General features: G+C 43.8%; 1 protein-coding gene across 8 annotated transcripts in view; it reads right to left on the reverse strand.

Annotated features, from left to right (window-relative positions):
• The window catches only part of fam49al (family with sequence similarity 49 member A, like), a 33954-nt gene extending 12913 nt beyond the window's left edge, over positions 1 to 21041 (reverse strand). Inside the window, exons 1-4 of one of the 8 annotated variants that reach the window (XM_080484854.1) lie at positions 20799 to 20873; positions 20598 to 20652; positions 4964 to 5054; positions 1171 to 1250 (exon numbers count right to left, since the gene is read on the reverse strand). In XM_080484854.1, the coding sequence (XP_080340980.1) occupies positions 1171 to 1240 (70 nt within the window). In that variant the 5' untranslated portion in view covers positions 1241 to 1250; positions 4964 to 5054; positions 20598 to 20652; positions 20799 to 20873. Of the gene's footprint in view, positions 1 to 1170; positions 1251 to 3580; positions 3985 to 4963; positions 5055 to 20597 lie in introns of those variants that run through there. The other 7 variants (XM_080484852.1, XM_080484849.1, XM_080484851.1 and 4 more) reach the window with 7 other exon arrangements.
• Between the last annotated feature and the right edge of the window lie 273 nt (positions 21042 to 21314).

A 21314-nucleotide genomic window follows, 5' to 3' on the forward strand; every position in this document is an offset into this window, starting at 1 on the left:
AAATTGCTGACATCCAAATCTTTGTAGTTTAATAAGATATACGCTTTTTGATCTTTATTTTGTTATCGCCAGATTTCTTCTTCTTTTTGCCTGTTTTGTAAGAGCAGCTGAGAATTTTGAATTTAAAATGACAATTTACCAATATTTCCTGAATCCCTCACATTTATTATTTGAGATTATAGATTACTGATCAATGTGATTAAACAGAAACTTTCTGCGGCTCAGTTCAGATAGTTGAGAGTGAAATAAAACTTAAGTGTTGCATTTATTAAGGAATGACTGCGGCTATATATGAGGGAAGCCTTCGTTTTTGTAGCTGATTACCTGGCACATTTCATACTCACACAAATTCAACTTAAATGTTGCTAATTAGTGTAAAAATCCTGCATAATAAAAGGAGCTTATAAGTACTGTCTTGATACTAAAAAAAAAAGAGTTTCCATGAGAATCTGTAGCGCTTTTTAAGTTATTCTTTTCCCAGCAGACCCCAAAAAAAAATGAAATGAGATTTTTCATTTTAATTGCATTGAACAAAGTTGAGAAAAAGGGTTGAGACGTGAAAGCAGCTTGGACTTCTAGAGCTTTGATTCAGGAACAATGAAGCCAAAACTTGTAATTATTTCTACATTACACATCTCATTACCAATCTGGGTAATGGGGATGTTTAGAAGTCTATTAGCCAGTAACATAAATGTGTTGTTCCCCTTAAAGATTACACTCATTCTCAAAGAGGCTAAACACGGCAATTATGGATTAGATCGTTTTTTCCTAAGATTTGGTGGATTGAATTCCAGTTTCAAAATCTCTGTTTCAGTTCGTGATTGTGTTTGGCTTCACCTGATCTTTCTTGTTATTCAGATGCTTGATTTTGCCTCATAATCTCGAGTGTTGTGCAGAGAGTGGGACTAAAGAGCGTCTGATAATGACAAACCACACCCTCAGCAGCCCTCCGTCACACCATCAGCAACTCAGCAGCTCGCATCCGAACACACCTCCCCTGACCCCCACCCGCCAACCTCCGACTGCGCACCTCCGCTCCACACACACGCTCACATAGACACACACACACACACGCACACGCGCGCGCGCACGCACGTACGAAAACACACATGAACGTGCACTCACTGTTCAAGCACACAGACACGTGCACACACCCTGGCGCTCACTTACTTTCAAAGTCCAGGAAAAAATGTGGACAGTTCTCTAAATCCTTGCCAAGGACCTTAATGAGGTTCCCCATGGCTGGCGACCTGCACAGGGAGGAAACAACAAAATGCATACAGTACGCAGAACCTGGCAACCCGTAAGAAAACACACAACATGCAACATGGAGAACACAGCAGGTTTAGCCTATTCTTTTTTTCTTTTTTTTTTAACTCATCTGCACTTCTCTAATTATCCCTTCATCTTTTGCCTTTCCGTCCTTCTCCCTGCCGGAGCAACATCTCCAGAACAGAGTCCGACAGTCACGTCACAAACTACACCCATCACAGTTTGCATCCAATGTGCAGCGTACGCTGTATTCAATTAGAGGAAGGCCGGAATCCTGCGGTGAGTCACTTAGCTCACTCACGTGGAGTCGGTGGAGCTCGAGTGATAGTTTTAATCCATTTACATTACTATAGTAACCTAATAAAAGCCTGCCATGTTCGGACTCTTCTCCTCTAATGCTCTTTATGTACAGCAGTCTATAGATACTTTATGTCAAGCTCTATATACCTCATACACCAAAAGGCCAGATGCCAGAGCTAAGCAAGCTTCATTAGATAATAATGTCGGGCAGCGTAAACAATTGAACAAGCTTCATATAGAGGACCAAACCAAAGAGCATTGTATCAGGTGCATTGGAGTATAATTTCATTTTTATGTGCTCCAGATTATGTGCGATATAATCACTTTTCTCTAATTCTTCAGAAGCTCTCCAAAGTAATCTGGCGCAAAGTGATTCATCCTTATAAAACAATCAGTCGTCTATTACAAAACAATAAGCCGAATATAAACACGGGGGAATAGTACAGGTCACATTATGCTACCTTAATCCAACAATGTACTGACTCCTACAGACTTCTGAATGTGTTCTTTGGTATCTTCTTTGGTCCTTTAAGTCCTGGAAGTTGTGAAATGGACCTTTATGGATAAGAGTTGTTTGTCCACCACAGGGGTCTAAAATCGCCAGCCTCTGAGCTTCATGCGTCTCTTTAGTCCTTCTTTAGTGGCTCCTTGCAGCGTTCACAAAATTATCCTTAAATAAACGCTTCCTTCCCATTTTTTATTTTTTATCATTGATCGTTTGCAATGTGGTTCAAAGTAACATCGTTATCAATGATGCGACGACGAGTTTCCCGGCAGAACATGTTCCCTGCCCAATCAGGGTGCAAAATGGAATTGTGTGTCTCATTTTCGAAAAGTGTGAAGAATATTGTGCAATACTGTAATAGCGTGTGATGATTTCAGGAAACACTTAAAGAGGCATAAAGGGAACATTCCCGGTAAATGGATGCTGAACAATGTGTGGGCTGAAAGACCTCATGCGGCCTTGTGTACGTATGTGTTGCATAAGAATCGGTAACTCCGTAAAAAGAGGAATTTGGAAATCAAAAATGAAATGTGAGTCGGAAAGCCTCTCTCTTTATTAGTCTCCTCCCTTCTTGATGGCGGCAGAAGCTAAACGTCTGCCAAGTTTCACTTCCTCTGCCGTACCCACGGTTTTTACATGCTATGTTCGCAGAAGTCTATCAGTTTCCCCCCTCTTTGCGAGAGTGATTTATGGCCAGCATTAGCATGTTTATGAGATGCCACCTACCTGAAAAAAAAAAAAAAAGGAATTGTATTTGCTGTTACTCAGCAAGAAAGGGTGTAGCAATGCAGCACTGAGCTGCACACACAGAGGAGGGATGGAGTTACAACGTCCAGCCGCTGAGACGGCCTGCTGACGGGCTTTAAACTCCCACATGAATACTGCATCTCTTGTATTATGTGTCCGTCTCCAGCCAGGAGTCCGAGCAGAACGCTGCGTCACCGCTGTAACCCGAGAGCGCCGCGCCAAGTGTGTGAAACGCCACCCCGATTCTCCTCCTGACTTTAACACCACCTGCTACTAAACGCCGACGACCTCCCATGAATACATGAATAAGAGACGCTCGTCCTCTCTGGACGACAAGGTGACCGCGAAGGAGAAGATCGAGATCGTGGCGACAGATTTCTGACACGCGAATGCCTTGCTAGTGTTTGTGTGTGTCACAGAGGTGGCCGAGCACCAGCCACGTACACACACACACACACACACATTAACGCTCGAGTCTGGAGCAGCATGCGGTCCATCCTGCGAGTGGAGCTCGGCTGATGGTTGCCAGGATACTGTTGGCCTGGTAATATCGTCTGCTCGTCTCAGCTGAAGATGGAGGGGAACAGGGAAAAAAAAAAAAAAAAAGAAAAGCATCCAGCTCGCTCACACACCGGGTCAGATTGCTTACAGCAATAATCCTCTGGTTGTTACAGCTTATGAGAGTGTTGTCTTGGAATTATAATAAACACGCACCACTTTAAGCTTTAAATGCTGGATAGCTTTCTGTTTCCTTACCCTCTGTTCCTATGACTGCTTTGTCTCGTCCTTTATTTTTGCCCGCCCGTCTTCCTCTCGTCTACTTTCCTTGGTGTCTCTGCGCTCGTTGCTGTGAGTAAATCCCAGGTTAGCTCGGCTCCGGGTGATAACTGCAGTCCCACAGTGGCACTGGTCTTTTTCTTAAAGAAACTTCTGCTCTCGCTCTCTCTTTCTGTCTCTCTGAATTCGTTGGTCTACTTCACACTTCTCTTTTTCGTCAATCTATTTAAAGGCATGTGGTTTTTTGTGTATTAATTTTCTGTTTGAGATGCTGCTCTTTTGTTTTCTTTTCCTCTCACTCTGCTGTTGCCATTATGAGTGTGTGCTATATGTTGTTTACCTTTATCTCCTGAATGAGACATCTATATAAATCCAATTGATACAAAGCCTCCTTGGACTCTTTTTGTTTTTGACGTCAGAATGGTTTCCTCAAATATATCCAACCCCTGCCCCCCCGGCTTTCTTTCCTCTCTCACTTCTCTGTTTCAGCACTCAGCAGCACTCTCCCGGCTCCTCTGGACTTGTCTTGTCACAGCACATCGCTGTCATGGTGCCATTCAGTCTCACTGGTGGCCCTTAGGTGGCAAAAAAATCTAAAATCGTAACAGACACACGTTTGCCATTAAACCTTTGGCCCTGCGCCACTATCGGATGTTGGATGCTGTGCATTTGGGAGTGTGTTTGGTGACCACTGGTTGCAGTTTCGTGCTCACCCACACACACAGTGTTTGCAGTCAGCGTGAAAGTGGAGCAAAGTGCTTCTCTTATGCAACTGCACAGCACACACACACACACACACACTCTCACACACACACTGCTCTCATCTGTAGTCCGGCAAGAAAAACCAAAGCGAGGGGCTCCTCGAGCTTGAATAAAGCAGCGGCTCGGCTCCCGTATGGGCCTGAAAAGCCAAACGTGGTCCTGGACCGGGAGCCGGGCGGTGGAGCTGAGCCCCCCAGCCTCCTTTCAGCTCTCGCTGAAAGATCCCTCTTGTGACTGCCCGGGAGCTTCATCTTTGTGGATTTATTGAGCGCAGAAACAGCGCTGCATGCCTTTGCCAAGTCAAACCTCTATTAACTCACCAGCAATACCAATCCAACTCCCTTTTCCTCCCTGGGATGTGTACAGCCAACCACAATCTGCTTGCCTGTCACCGACTGGCCATTCAGCGCTGTGTGACTCACCGCTCGGCAGCTGCACTGTACACAACGAACGCACGTGTCCTCATTCCCTAATGCGCCACCTCTCCCTACGACTGGCCCATGGGGTGTTCCTTCACAGCTCTCTCACTTTTCAATCTCCTCTTAACTCTCCTGCCTTCCTGCTTGGTGAATTCTGTGGCTCCCCGCCTCTCGTTCCTACCTTCGCTTATGTTTATCCCACTGGAACACTTCACTGCATCAACCAGGGCTTGTCAGCTCCACACAGTGGTTACAGCATCAGCACCCACCACCTGACAGAGAGAAAGAAATGAAGAGAGATTAACAAAGACCACAACACTGGGGATGTGTTCATTATGAATTCACAATGCAGAGTGTCATCAGGTTATCAAACTCACTCTGCATCAAGATTTAAACAGGTGGAAATCACAGCTCGGCTGATTTTATTTGAACAGCCACAGTATCTTTTCAATTATTTATATAAGTTTATATTATTCTAATACAAACTGAAAGCATTTGTGCAAATATTAAACAATATGAATCAAGCTATAAATCTCAAAACGCATTATCCTACGGCTTTTATAGTGATCTATTGATGGATCTATAGATGTATCTATTGATAGATAAATTCTGCTGTGTAGTTTTTTCTTTTTGGCTACATTTTACTGGTACTATCCATCAATCCCAGTTGTGATGGAGGGTTTTCTGTGGTATCGTAGCAGCATCTTGTGCCATTTGTTTGGTTCCACATAGTCAGTACTGATTAATATATAAGCTTTATCACCAGTCGAACAAAAGAAATATGTGCCACTCCTAAATATACGGTAAGCCAATACTGCAAGATTTATATCCGTGTTTTAGACTTAAGCGTGTGCATTTGTCTCTGCTTTTACCGTCTACTTGAGTAATAACTGTGTGTTTATCACATCATTGCAAGTTGAAAAAAACAGCATGGATCCATCCATCGATTATAAAGAAATTGATTGTGCGTCATTCACAAAAACACCATAACTTCCGACCCATAAACCATTAGAAGGAGAGTCATTTTTGTGGATCAATGTCTGGCTTTGTCTCACACTGGAATTTAAAACTTTACACAGAAGATGAATGAAAGTATGTTGTGAAAGCCAAAACAATCACAATTGTTGTTGGTTATCGGGGTTACTGCCTGCAGGTTAAGGGGGAGGTGGTACTAAGATGCCAGTACGTCAGCATTTTAAAGACGGAGATGCCGAGTCAGCATGTTCAGACTTATCCATAGCTTGTTTAAAAATGTTAGCGGATTCACTTTTCGAAAACGTCTGACTTTGTGCGGAGGGAACGTCTGCCCTTGAAACCTCATCTCCTTGGTCGTGTCGTTACTCTCCTTTATTTTATCTGAAGTAAACAGTGTTATGCTTAATGTGTCTGTCTTCTTCAGTACAGTATTATTCATACAGTTTTATCCTTTATCCTTGTTCAAATTTCCACACGGCTTTGTCATTTTCGCAAAAAACAAAAAAAAGCAAAACACCAATGACAATCAGTGGTTGAAAAGTGCTCAAGAAAGTGAACTTGGACCAAGTTAAGAGGCTCGCCAGCAGAAGAGGAGACTGATGATTCTCAGTGACTTCATCACTGTGAGCAAACACGCTGTCGGCAGCCATTTGGTTAGCTTTTATTGTACAAACATGCAGCGTGAAGTGTCCCACGATGCCCTTGATAGAGTAATACTATTTGAGCTGTGAAAATCTCCCCACAGCAGTTCCGAGTTTAGAGCGTTGAAAACACTCAACAAACTAAAACAAAAGGTCAGTGCAGCGAGGAAACCTTGAAGATTCCTCGCTTGTCTCTCTGTCTTCTCCGTTTCAGCCGAGTGAGCTTATCTCGCTCATCGTTCATCTCGTGTGGGTCGAGTGCCGACTTACCGACCGACTGGTGTAACCATTAACACTACTGCCGCTGCCCTTGCATCATCGAGTCAGTCCAAAAAGAAAGGCGGGGATATTTTCAGAATAGTTGCTAGGGAAACACAGCTTCCGACTCTCATGGCAACACACAGCCGGGCGCGAGTTCGGAGTTATCAATTAGGCGGATTGGACGGATGGAGTGATGGACTGTGCTCTCCTCAATCTCTTGAGTGTGTGTGAGACCCTGAATCAATTGCTTCACCACTCTGTGGGGGCTGTAAACTACCGGCCCACTCCCGGGATGACATGTTCCCGGCCTTACGGACAGAGTTTTTCTTCCGACTGATTGTAGTTAATTGGCTGATGCTTATTGATCTTGTCTTATCGGGGCAGAGTTCAAAAGCGCCTTTTGCTGGACATTGTGAGGCATACACAGCCATGACAACTCATTATATCCGTGTTGATTGGACAAACACAAACTCTTACCAATGCTGACAATACTACACATTCTGATGAATTTCAGTTTTCCATTCTTCTAATTAGTCTGCGGTCAGTGCCATCTGTTTGCCTTCTCAGCAATCATGAATCTGACCACAAACCTCAATTGTCATTAACCCGTCTTGAACAGCGCTGCATGGTGTCGGAATAGTGAACACTCGCTTTGATCCTATGCGTTTCTTTGTGGAGTTTGCATGTTCTCATTGAGTTTTCTATTGGTTCTCTGGCGTTTTCCAACAAAGACATGTATGTTAGGTCATTTATAACCCGAAATCGCCCATATCTGTCAGTGTTGGGAGAGGAGACAAGAGACTAAACCAGATATATGGTTGGATGACTAAACCCCTCAATACCACTGTTTGTTTAGCATTGGGTCTTTGAGACTTATTTTCTGCAAGTCATTAAGGATCATGCTGATTCTGGAAGGGTATGCTTCTATCTCCGTCCATCCTTCTATCCATCTTTCATACCTGTGGTTTCCAGGTTATGGTAGCAGGGAGAGGTGACCATATCCCAGGCACAACTGGGTGGATGTAAGCGTTTCCACCGGAAACGGATGTCTTAAGAAATGCAGCATTAGAATTTCTCATGTAAACGTACGGATGCATAGAATATTAAAAGCAAAACATACACTATATCTTTCTACACCAAGTCCCTAAGGCATGTCTTTTCATTTTCTGTTCATCTATGTGAATATATATGGTCAAAACCAATCAATGAGATTCCAGGAAGATCTCAATATCAATGCTGCCACTTGGTGAGCCCAATGATGAATCAGCGTCGTGGTAATCAAATATTAGCCTACTCGACGGTCTGCAGAGAGCAGACGCTGTCAGACACGTCTAGAAAATGTGCAGGGGACAAACTCTGAATGTACAGACACTGCTTTATAAGAGCAAAGTGAGAACCAGGTGCCGTATAAACAAAGAGCAAGATGGATGTGCTCGCAATGTTGCTCAGCTCACCTCGTCTTTGAAGACTCTTCTCGGTCATGGTGTCTTTTTCTCTCTTATCTTGAAACTCAACTGGACTTGCTGGAGGTAAAAGGACATTTTATCTCATCAGTCCCTTCAGCAAGTCCAGTTACCTGTGAAGACTCAGCTCATATTATTTCTGGTCCTGATGATCATTACCCTTCTTGCTCGCTCGCTTCTTCCAGCCCCCCCCCCCCCCCCCCCCCCCCCCACCCCCCCCTTTATCCACCTCCTCTTCACCCGGAGCTCTTTAAAGCAGCCGCTCATTCACTCATCTCCTCGCTGCACACCCTTTTGACCTCCTGTTCTTTTTACGTGTCTTTTGTATCCTCCCGCTATCGTCGGCCTCTTTATCCTGTGCCCACTCTCCCTAAAGATAAAGGCGAGTGCAAGGGGCTGCTGCAGCCTCACATGGAGGTCTGAAGAGGAAAGGAGTGGAATCGATCAGAGGACAAAAATAAAGTCAAGAAGATTTGCTTGCTGGTGAAGTGTAATTGAGAGTATTTCAGTATGCATTATTAAGGAAGGAAGGAAGGAAGGAAGGAAGGAAGGAAGGAAGGAAGGAAGGAAGGAAGGAAGGAAGGAAGGAAGGAAGGAAGGAAGGAAGGAAGGAAGGAAGGAAGGAAGGAAGGAAGGAAGGAAGGAAGGAAGGAAGGAAGGAAGGAAGGAAGGAAGGAAGGAAGGAAGGAATCAGAAAAGAAATTTGACAAAGAGCCACTTTCGGTAAAATGGAAGGTGGCAGTGTCAAATTCAGCTCGACCATCGCTAAAGATTGACCGCTGATGGAATGCTCCTGCCAATTTGCCTCAGGCCCTAATGCACACACACACACACACACACACACACACACACACACACACACACACACACACACACACACACACAAACGCAATAATAGATATCGCGTCCCTCACTGAGGTGAAGTGGAAAAGGAGAATAAAAGGGGGAACGAAGCACAGAGCGTGAGAGCGATGGTTGGAATGGCAGACAGCAAATGAGAGATGGAAATCGAAAGAAGAGGTTACGACTCTCCTCCGCCACCCCTCCCCCTTCTCCCTCTCTCTCTTCCTCTCTCTCTCTTTCTCTCTCTCTCTCTCTCCCTCACACACACACACTCAAATACACACACACACACACACGTCCACCAGTGCAAAGCAGAGCACGATGCCTCATAAAAGGATCCCAGCAAATGAGCCTTGCAAGTCTGCGTTGAGAAGCTGACAAAGAAAAGAGGATGATAGCGTGAGACACGGGGAGAAATGGCCGAGGATGAAAGGTGGTATAGAATGTTTAAGCAGTATTTGAATCTATTTCCATTGTTTAACATGCTGTGATCTTTTTTTTCAAGTGCAATGAAAAAAAAAAATTAAAAAAAATGGGGCAGCAACTGGGGGATTTCATGGCTTATTAGCTCAAGGGTGGATAAAGAAATAGAGTTCTGATGTCTCGGCGTTAAGTGCTTTAATGGTTTCTGTTGTATATATTCATCCGTGGCTGCATCATGTTTGTCAAAGTGTCCAACATAAGACATTTTCAGTGCTGTGTTTCATCTACAGTGCTCTTGTTTTCTTTCTCTTCTCCATCACAGAGATTAATGTATGGCTGATATTTAATGTAGGCATTAATATTTCAAGACCTCTTCTGCTTGGCTCTGGGGCATTTTGAACCTTGGCAAAGCAGGGCTGGAAAAAATTATAGATTTACATTTTAGATTTAATAGCACTTTTGGATCTGTGCTTTTGCTGTCGGCATGTAGACGGATGCACTCTAAGTCCCAGTTATTTTTATTTGTAATGTTTGATTCCAATCAGCGGCTATCAAAAACAACACTAAGGCTTTTGGAGTTGGACATGGGGCTGATTTATGTGAGTGTTTGTGTGTGTGTGTGTGTGTGTGTGTGTGTGTGTGTGTGTGTGTGTGTGTGTGTGTGTGTGTGTGTGTGTGTGTGTGTGTGTGTGTGTGTGTGTGTGTGTGTGTGTGTGTGTGCACATGGGAGTGAGTGTGTTGAACTGCGAGTGAGTTACAAAGAGACAAGGACTTCTATAAAACAGCACGTGAATGCAGTTTGAACTCAACTCCCCAGCGTCTCACTGTCTTATGATACTCCCATCTCCTTCAACTCTCCTTCACTCGTTCGGGCCGTTCATTACCTTTCGGTCTGTCCTTTTAACTGCCTGCTCCTTTGTCGGCGTGTCCCACCCGCTATTCCCACGAGTTTAGAACTTTCTTTCCTTTCTCATCTTTTTGTAGCTGAATGCCATTTTCATGTTTTTGCCTCTTGTCGAGTGTACAGAGTAGTGTAAAAAAATAGATAAATACGTAAACTAAAATTTTGGTGCTCACGACTCTTACAAACGTCGTGCAACACTTTCGCAAAATATCGAGAATTTTTTTTTCATCGTGTGATGACGGGCTCTCCGTCCATCCATGAATCCGTTCGTCAGTTAGAGGTCGAGGAAAATGGAGCTCGTATACGAAGTGCAGATGCTGCTGGGTGAAGACGCCAACTTGGATGAGGAACAAACTGACATGCTTGGAGGATCCTTTCTCTCACTTTCCCATTCGTGGTTATTTGATTAATTACGTTGAGACCACTATGACTATGAGAGTATTGAGGAACAACTAAATTGTTGAAAATATTTCATTAATACGACTGACACGGATGCAAATGTGTCTAGTTTTTGTGTAAACCATTTTAATTTCCCCCCCAAAAAAAGCGAACCTAACCGTCAAGCTCTTTATCCATTAAAGCATTAATGTTGTGGGAAATCTATTCTGCACAGACCAGATCAATAAGAATCACTGATTCTTTTGATTCCAGGAGCTCACTAAAATCTTTTTCAGCCAGTTTAGTTGAATAAAACCAATACTCTCATCATCTTCATCTTGAAGTGAAATGGTGAAAGAAGGATTTCCAGAAACGGCACAAAGGCAGAGGAGGACAGATTGATGGCAGTCGATTGATGGAAGTCAATTCAAACCAATAAAAGCTCTTTAGAATGGATTTCACCTGCATTTACCACATTTCTGAAAACAGCTCGTGTGAATGAACTAAAAACACCATGCATGGTGTTATGCAGTGAGAGGGAAATGAGATTCCCCGTGAAGTGTGGAACGAGGGCACGTGATCCTAAGAGAAGAATTGCACGAGTTGACCCCTCACCCCGCCGTGACCTCAGATCTATATTGAGCTCGGTGCGTCTGGCTCTCGCAGGAAGACGAGCGGCCCAGCCCGGCCCGGCTCGGCTCGGCCCGGCTCGGCTCGTCCTTGGCGGAGGCGATGCTCCATCACACTGCTGCAGTGTATCTCACATGGCAGAGGATATAGCGCTACACTACTCCATGTCCCACTGGGAGGGGCCGGACAGCAGCGGCAGCTCTCGAATATCGGAAATTGGCTTCAGCGTGAGGCATGGGCTTGAGCTGATGCAGGGAAAAAAAATAAAAAGAATTTATGGAACGGGATGAGAATGTGAACTGGTTTGCATCCCTGTTGTGGAAGTTTGAGATCCTGGCATGATTCCTCTGTTTATTTCTGTCCAGTGATTTATTTTTGGGTTACATGCCCGCTCTGTCTTTGCGGTTTGATGCTAAAAACAGTGATGTATACGGTCGATAAATCCTCGCAGACTTTAGTTAAACTAATTAGCGTGCAGTGCGTGTGTGCGGAAGAGAAAATCGTCAGAGGGTTTTTAGTCTCACAAGCCTGATCAAACACAGAGGAGAAGTATCGGTTGCCAGCATCCGAGTTTGCCCATGACAGATCTGGACTGCACACGTGAACGAATGCACACACACACGCACACACACGCACACACACGCACACACACGCACACACACGCACACACACACACACACACACACACACACACACACACACACACACACACAGAAACTCGCTGGAACACACTAAACAGTCGAGATTACACGCTGACGTCTGACAAGCCCCGCCCTCCTCGATTATCAGGGAGTCACCTGTCAAACTCATTTTTCTCATCATTTAGAAAAGCCTCAGATCATGGATCTTGAATATACCATTTCAGGAAGAAAGCCGTGTATGTACACTGTCATGATTGTATGATATACTATCTCCTAACAGGAGAACATTTTGTGCTATTTCAAACTTTTTTTCTCAGTGGTTGTTGGATTTTTATATAAGAATATGCTTGGAACAAGGATCAGGAGAGTGTGTTGGTCCTATTTCTATATGAAATAAACTGCAAATTTATGTAATGTCCTTTTCTGAGTCCAACAAACACTGAACTTGAGGAGTAAATGACACTGTTACTGTAATGAGAAATAATTGTTACCCTGACATTTTAAGCATCCATGTTATTCTTTCAGTCAAAATATGACATCAAACTTACACGTGTTTAAACTTGGCATTTTGAATATCAAAACAATTCCTGCCTGTTTCATTGACATATTTTTTTGTATTAATCACAGGTAAATACTACTTGTTTTTACTACTACCATGTTTTTCTTAATGTATTTCTAAAGTTGCAGAATAAACTTCTTGAATCAGATCTGTTGACATTGCCCAAAACTCCACCTTCAAGACGTGACAATTATACATTACTCGCTACTATACCAACAGTATTATTCTACCTATGTTCCCACGGGCAGATAATTCATTAAAGCACTAATGAGATTATTTTGCATTAATCTCAGGTATCTAGAGATGATGATATATATTGTTGCCGTATGGCCAGTTAAAAGTGAAATATCAAACTTTAATTATACTCGGTTCATCAGAAACAAAACCCAATCGTAGGGAGAGCATACACAACATCTCTAATCTAATGAAGTTACACTATAAAGTGAACAAAAATCTGACTGTATATAAAGAAATTAAAAAAAACTCCATGTCCCAATCTCCACCTGAGCTCTTATGAGTGCATGAAGGGCCGATCTGATCATCGTAAAAGCAGAACTGGTTCTAGGGAGAGCAATAAATCTGAGTGAGTAAAAACGTGAATGCTTGTTTTTTGTCCACCCGTGTGCATACACACTTGAAATAACATGTTAGGATGTCATCACAGACGAATGGAAAACAATCAAGTAAATGTCAAAAGGCACTGAGAGAACGAGGAAAATATCTGCAGAGTCATTCAAATCTCCAATATTGATGCAAATGAGCCAAATTACTGAAATGTTTTAAGAAATTGTCCAAATTTGAAAATGAAAGAAATAACACGAACAATAGTTTTCTCTTTGTATAATAAGTCCAAACACAAAATGTGCTCTTGGCACCGTCACTGGCATCCTTCTCTTGTACTTGTTCGCAGAATTTCTTCCAGCAATGATCGCCTCAGAATGTTTTTCTTCTTTTTAAAATTTCACAATTTTCAGCGATTTTCAAACATTTTTACTGTGATTTAGGTTCCGAAGAATCTTCGCCTTTTCAACCATCCCCTTGATATCATGCTTCAAAACTTTACCAGAGTTGATTTCTTTCTAAAAGTCTGAAGATTCACTTATTCCTTGCATACATTTAATACAGTTTTATGCCTGCAGCAGCACAGGAAGCAAGGCAGCCCCACAGTGTGATGGTGCTGCCTCCATGCTTTACTTTAGACAGCGTCTATGCTGATGTTTTGTTTTGTTTTTCCAGACATAGAAATTATAACATTTTTGTTTTAAACATATTTACATATACACGCACAATTATAAACACAGGTCATGTACCCATATTACAGCTATAGTGTATATAAACTTAATCAAGAAGGAAAGCTTAGTTGATCCTACCCTTACTTCTATTTCCCAACTCGCTTTTTAATACTATTAAACTGTTTGGTTCACGGTCTACAATATTTATTCAGCAGTTACATATTCAGTTATTAGATCCATCTTTTTCCCGATTGGCTTCATTTAATTATCTCCTGTATAAAGAAGTGAATTCCTTGCATTTATCATAGCGGACTGTGGTCCACCTCAGAGGTTTGTCTTGCTTCTTTGAGTGCTTCATAACTTTCTCTCACGTGCTGGTTTACGTATCTAATACAGACTGAAAGCAGCACTCTACATTGTTCCACCTCAGCCCGAAGCTGTATACACATCCTGCACGCTGTTTTTAACCTGAATGGACTTTCTTCTCAGCTCCGTGTCCGCCAGACTTCTGAAACACTGTGAAACTTCCCGATAAAACAGGAATTTTGAGATTTTCAGTGATCACGTTGTAGCTTTCGGAGCTCTTTGATAACGGCGTTTCTCATGCTCTCAGATGGCTCTGATGTTTGTTGTGTAGGTCATACATAATGCAGAAATACCTGCACAAACCTTTTTATTGATGTTTCGATCCACAAATCTTTCAGTTTGATTTTTCTTTTTGAAACTTTATCAAACATCACAAACTTAGATGATATTTGTTATCTTCTTGCAGATCCAGACATTACTACATATAGTCCCTTGGACGTTTTATTTCCTGAGGTCACACAAACACTGAAACACTAATATATCATGTACATTTTTTCCATTAAAGTGATTATCATGAGATTATTGTCAAGTATAGTGAGCAGGGAGCAAGTTCAGGTTATTTCATTTTCTCCAAATAAATTCTTTCTAAGGATTAGAAAGAACTCAGAGAAAGCAATAAAGGCTTTCAATTTCACATTTGGTTGATTTTACTTTATATGATGCATCGTCTTTGTGTTTTCATTTTACGAAAGTTTCACGTTCACACAGCAAACTTTAGATAACACTGTTTGTTTACACAGAACAGTGTAGGGCCTCCAGAGGGTGCTGTTGTTAGTTTTTGTAATCAAACTACACACATGCGTGCAAAGAACAATGCACTATGAGCATTAACAATAGGAGTACGTGGACATTCATATGGACAGAAGACAAAGTTGGATTGTTATTACGGTGACTCTCAACTATGAAACTACCGAGTCCCAGGAGAATAGGAACTATGAGTCATGACGCTCTGGAGGCAAACATTGTTGTTATACATGTGCAGAAGAACTGTTTACTATGATCATGGTGCAAATGCTCAGTTCAGTGTTTCAGAAACGTTGCGTTGCCCCCTGTTCACACGGTGACGGAGTCAGTGTTTTCCAAAATTTGCATTTTCCCCCGTTTGCATGAAAATCGAGTCAGAGCACTTTTGAAAAGTTCCACCTTTTTCGAAAAGTTGCATTTTCAGTGGCTCAGCGCACCGCTGAGCGGGTAAACGTACACTAAAAACGCAAAGAAAGTTTGCCATTTTCACCTGATAATGTTTCCATTTAAACAGGGCCTAATTATCTTAGAAATATAATAAGCTTTGAAAAAGACTTTCCTGGACGACACAATGAACATACTAAACTGTTTTAAACATGTCTAGTGCTGTTAGTAAGTCATATATAAGTCTGAAAGTTTGAAATAATGCAAGACAGTATAGCTCAATAGCATGAAACACATTTTAAGAGAGGAATCCAATTTAGAGACTTTTTTAAAACTAGCAATTATGGAATATATGATGTTGTTTGGCATAATGTTTTTATTCATATTTCACAGTGTATAAATGGCTCAATACGGTGTATATTCACTTGGGTAACACTTTAGGATGTTTCAATTAAAAAAACTGAATTCACTCATTCATTCATTTGCCTCATGGGCAAACAGTCCCTCTTTCCTGTGAGTGAATTTACTCCGAGCCTCAATAAGCAAACACTCGACTGTATCAGAACTTATTAAGATAGCCAGAGCCGCTAAGTAGATAATGTGTCTCCTCACTTATTACACACTAATTGCAATATCGTATTGCTTCCTGTGCGCACAGCCCCCCCCCCTCCTCAGGCCCTCCTTCGGCTCAAATCAGCTTCGCCTACTGAAATGGGGATATTGATCTTAAATATGACCAGAGGCTGAGCATTTGGCCCATTTATTGATGTTAGTGGACAGCGATTGATCGCATCTATAAACTACAGGCCACAGTATTGTCGTGGCGCCCGAGAGAGCAGATGTGAGGTAATCTGATTACAGCCAGAAATTCACCCTCCCCCGTTCGTCACTGCCACAGAAACAGCGAGTTTGACAAGCCGAGTCACGTCTGGTTTAGAAGCGGCTGGGGATTCGCCGAAGTCGTCGCTGTGCCTTGACGCTCGGGATATCGCACGTTTCGGGAAAAGCTTCCCCGCCATCACAGACTTTTTTCAGCAGTTTTCTCAAACATTGAGAGTTTGGGGACGTGTATAAATATGATCGATGAGTTGTCATATCGTCGCTCCCTTGTCCGGAGCAACTAAATCTCGCAGCAATCCACTTTCTCACTGATGCAGTGAGTCGCTTCATAGATACGTGTTTAATTAAAGAATCCATGTAAGTTGGAATATTCAATTAAGTGTCGAGTCTTAAATGTGATTTCTGGAGAAGCCAGTGAAATCAAGTTGGCATAATGTTCAAATTAACATATATATTTGAGTCAAAAACTAATCTCGGTTTGTGATGAATTATAGGTCATCACACTTTTCCTTTTGGTTCCTTGTATTTGTATTTATTTATTTATATTTTGCTAGACTAAGCAACCGACCCGCTGACTCAACGTTATAAACGTGACCGTAGCATCAATCTTCTGCACTAACCGCATTAAGAGTCAAACTAACATGGAGGGGTCCTCAGAGTGTAAGATTGCATCAAAACAGGCACAGTTTCTCTCTTTCACCCCTGGTGTGTCCTCTGACTCAACTTTAATGTTGTAAATACTCTTCAAACAGACACGACATCTTTCTCTTTAAAAAAAAAAAAAAAACGGGAAAAAAAACACGACGTTCCCTCAAAAGTGAACCGCATTTTTTTATTTATTTTTTTTATTTATTTATTTATTTTTGCCTGCGTGTCGAGGGAAAAGCACTTTCAGGCAGATTACATGTGGCCGTGCTCGACTTGGTCATGCACGGATGCATGAAAGCAATGATGTTCGCAGCAGGAGGCTAAAGGTGACCGAACAAGACTCCAACCCAAGAGTCAAGGCTGTAAAAGAGATTTTACTCTCTTTTATTGAGTTCTTTGAGCATTTTTATCCTCACCTGTGACTGTTAGCGAACTTTTAGACACCGCGCTACGTTCCATAATTGGACTCACCCTCTCTTACTGCCTCCCACGTCACCCCACCCGGTGCCCCTTTAACAGGATCATCTCAGCTCTGTGGGAATAATCCCTAATTCCTGACAGCGCTGGCTTAAAAACCACCCAGATTATCAGGTAGAGACGGGATCGCGTCTCAGATTCCTGAATTTATTTCAGCTCTCGTACATTATTCTGCACTGAGAGGAAAACAAAGGGGGTGAGCTGGAGTGGCAGATGTCAGAATAACAGATGTTGCTGTTGGACAGATGGACCGGAAAGATTAGAAGTGTTGGGATTGGATTGTCAGGCGTTTTGAGGAGAATCAGCGGAGCCACATGGACAAGCATATGGACGAGGTTGTCTTTTATTACAAGGATTGAAAGCAACATGGCTGTCCGTCCTCCTGTCACTTCACTTTTTAAGAATAATGAACCATCTGCAGAATGTTCTAATATAGTTTTATGTAAAAAAAATTAAAGCAGATTTGTGTCAGATGTTCAAATCACGGCTTCAGAGACAAATACTTGGGCTTTTCTGTCATTCTGTGAAACGCCTGATAACATTAATGTCCATTTTCAACTATGGATCACTACACCTGCGAGCAGCAATGCACATTTTGCCCCTCATCGTCGCACATCCTTCCTCATTCATAGACTGTCAGGTGAGATGATGCTGCGACCTCAGGAGAGTGGAGTTCAGCGCAGGCTGCTGAAGATCATTACACATTATTACACCTGATGGGCTGTGTTGACAGCACTTCTTCCAAAGTGACAAACGAGAGCAGGAAACAAGACAAACGCGGCACGTCGTTGCCCCCCTTTCACCCCGGCCCCCTTCCTTTCTCGCTAACCTCACATACCCCCGTGTTCCGCTCCCTCCCCTCAGTATGCATAACCCGACACGCCACAGCCACAAGGTTGACGATCTCCACCGTAATTGCAGAGATAAGACGAGCCGACTGTACATACAGTAGAAAAAAAAAAGGTGATGTACATGAAGAGCCCCCCCCACCCACCCACACACACACACACACACACACACACACACACACACACACACACACACACACACACACATACACACACATACACACACCTCCACCCCCAGTTTGGTTTTCCGCCTTGTCAGACCCGATAATCTTGACACATGGAGGCAGATTGAATATACGAAAGGGAGGAAATGGGACGTAGTGAAACACAGGGAGGAATAATCCTCCGCAAGACGGCGGGTGAGGCCGATGGTGGCGACGCCGCACGCTTTTCAACACCATTTTGCGGCGAGCGCTGTGACTGGACAAGCGAGGCGGAAGTGACAGAAACGGGAGATCTGAGAAGGACTTGATTGGAGGAGAGAATTATTGAGAGCAGGAATTAATTGACAGAGAGGAAGAGAAAAGGGAATAGAAGGAAGGGACAGAGGAAAAGAGTGAGAGGGTGTAAATGTAGAAAGGAGGAAGTGGCGGGGATGGAGAGAGTGATGAGGAGAGTGGAGGAAATGCAGACGGGCATGTTTCTATGGGCGCTCAGGAAAGATTTGGGGTGAGGGAATCTTGCATCATCGCCACGAGCCAATCAGAAGCCTCACTTGGAATGTTCAAAGGGAGTGTCCTAGCAACAGCGGAGTAAATACCACAGCAGCCCCCATCGCGTCTCCCACCATATAACATCACACACAAACACACTCAAACACACACTCGTATCTTGTAATTATATATACATCCATGAACATCTGTATGAACAATACTTTAAACAGACGTGTGTCAATGTACATGGTGAAATGTGCCACGCATATCAATGAATGTACATGTGTGATTATGTCTACACACATGCTTGACGTGTGTGTGTACAGATGCAAATGCACCAACATATCCCCAATTGAAGATAAGGCGCGCATGCCTGCAAGACATGATTTGCATTGTATGCTAGATGCGTAAACCCATTTACAGTGTGTGCATACATGTATGTGTGTGTGTGGCATAATACTTAATAAAAGTCAACATGGCAGTACATCATCTGCTGACATGGATTACAACCAGTCACCAGATTACAGCAAGGATAGACAGACCAGAACCTTCAATCTCTCTCTCTCTCTCACACACACACACACACACACACACACACACACACACACACACACACACACACACACACACACACACACACACACACACACACACACACACACACACACACACACACACACACACACACACACACACACACACACACACACACACACACACACACACACACACACACAGAGTCTCTATCACTCTCTCATCCAATCTTCTGCACACACTCACACAAAGAAGACCTGCAGAGTCACATGGTAGCACAGTGAAGGTGGCTTCACCCGCTCCCATCACCAGACCTCACCAGCACCCTTCTCTCCTCCAGATGTCTTCTTTTTCCTTTTTTTTTCCCCCATCACATTTGAAAGCGCAAAACTCTCCTGAAAAGCTTCGGCCCCTCATTCATTCATCCCTCCATTCAGTTTTTTTTCCTCCCCTCCCTCCCTTCCTCTTTCCTTCCCTCCTCCCTGTCTTCCACTCTAGTCGCATGCACCCACCCCTTCTGGATCAGCGTTGCAATCTGGGGGCTATTGTTTTTACCCAGGAAAACGAGGCGCACACGCTCGCACACGCTCGCACCTCAGACGCCCGCCTCCGTGTAAAACAGAGTGCTATTTGTACAGTCGGTCCACTGAATGCAAAGCGCGTGTGATAATGGGCCCGGAAAGGCGAGTGGAGGGGGGTCGGTGCTTGACATGTAATTTATCCACATTGTGCACAGATCATTCCATTGCATCGATGTGATATATGATGCATGTGCTGTGATGGTTCTAGGTCACATATGTCCTGTGACTAAAGCATCATCCATCACTGGAAATATACACATATTAGACTTCATTCTCCCCTGATGGGTTTCAAGTAATGCACACAGAATAGATGCTGGTGTGTGTGTGTGTGTGTGTGTGTGTGTGTGTGTGTGTGTGTGTGTGTGTGTGTGTGTGTGTGTGTGTGTGTGTGTGTGTGTGTGTGTGTGTGTGTGTGTGTGTGTGTGTGTGCGTGCGTGCGTGCGTGCGTGTGTGTGTGTGTGACTGTTCCTGAGGCAGTGACCGCGCCGCTCTGGCTAGGCACTGCAGTGAAGGAGGACAAGCCCCAGTCGACCAGCCCCGCAGGGTTTAATTCATCGCACACACTCCCACCCTGCCCCCCGGGATATTCCGTCCACGCTTCACGCCCGCTCCATCTACACACGCAAAAATCCTGCCAACTCAAACCTCCATCGTGAGTCTGACCCACATCTCTGGTCAGCCTCTCCTCTAGGTGCAGGGTGGGACTGCCTGGCTGTCTTCCTTGCTATCAGTGCAGCGTGCACGGGAGTGATGCTGAGAGAGGGAGGGAAGAAAAAACACAACAACTTACCGGCTGGGCGTGCGGGAGGATGATGCCTCTGACTCGACTCTTCCTTCTCTCCGGACTGAGGTGAAGCAGAGATGGATGCAGGGGGGGTGGGGGGGACAAAAGAGGAGGGTGAGGAAACAACAGACACCGGCAGCTGGTGGCTTACGGGAGGAGAAAGACTGCTGCAGATGCCCTCTTTAAAAAATAAGCTGGAAAAAAAACCTGTTTCTTTCCTCTCTCTTCTTCAGTGAGGATCCTTTATCCCTGTGAGCCAGAGGGCTGTGGATTCACCTAAACACTGAGCACACGCACTGCCTCACGCCACTCAGCCCTCCCTCTCTCTCTCTCTCTCTCTCTCTCTCTCTCTCTCTCTCTCTCTCTCTCTCTCTGCTCTAAAGACAGCAGCTGTTGGTCTATGAGAAATAGAACGCCATGTCCCCCTCCCTCTCCCCTTCTCCTCCCACCTCTCTCACTCACAAAGACACCCCCCCCCCTCTCTCTCTCTCTCTCTCGCTCTCTCACACACACACACACACACACACACACACACACACACACACACACACACACACACACACACACACACACACTCACACACTCACAAACATTCAGCATGTCCTCACAACACCCCCCTCCCCCTTTGACTAACATCTCCCACTACCCTGCTGGCAGTTAAAGGGGGGGGGACTATGTTTGTGTGTGAATTGCTGCTGCTGCTGCTGCTGTGTAATTGTGTGT

The sequence above is a fragment of the Lipophrys pholis genome (assembly GCF_963383615.2).
Source record: "Lipophrys pholis genome assembly, chromosome: 17".
NCBI lineage: Eukaryota > Metazoa > Chordata > Actinopteri > Blenniiformes > Blenniidae > Lipophrys > Lipophrys pholis.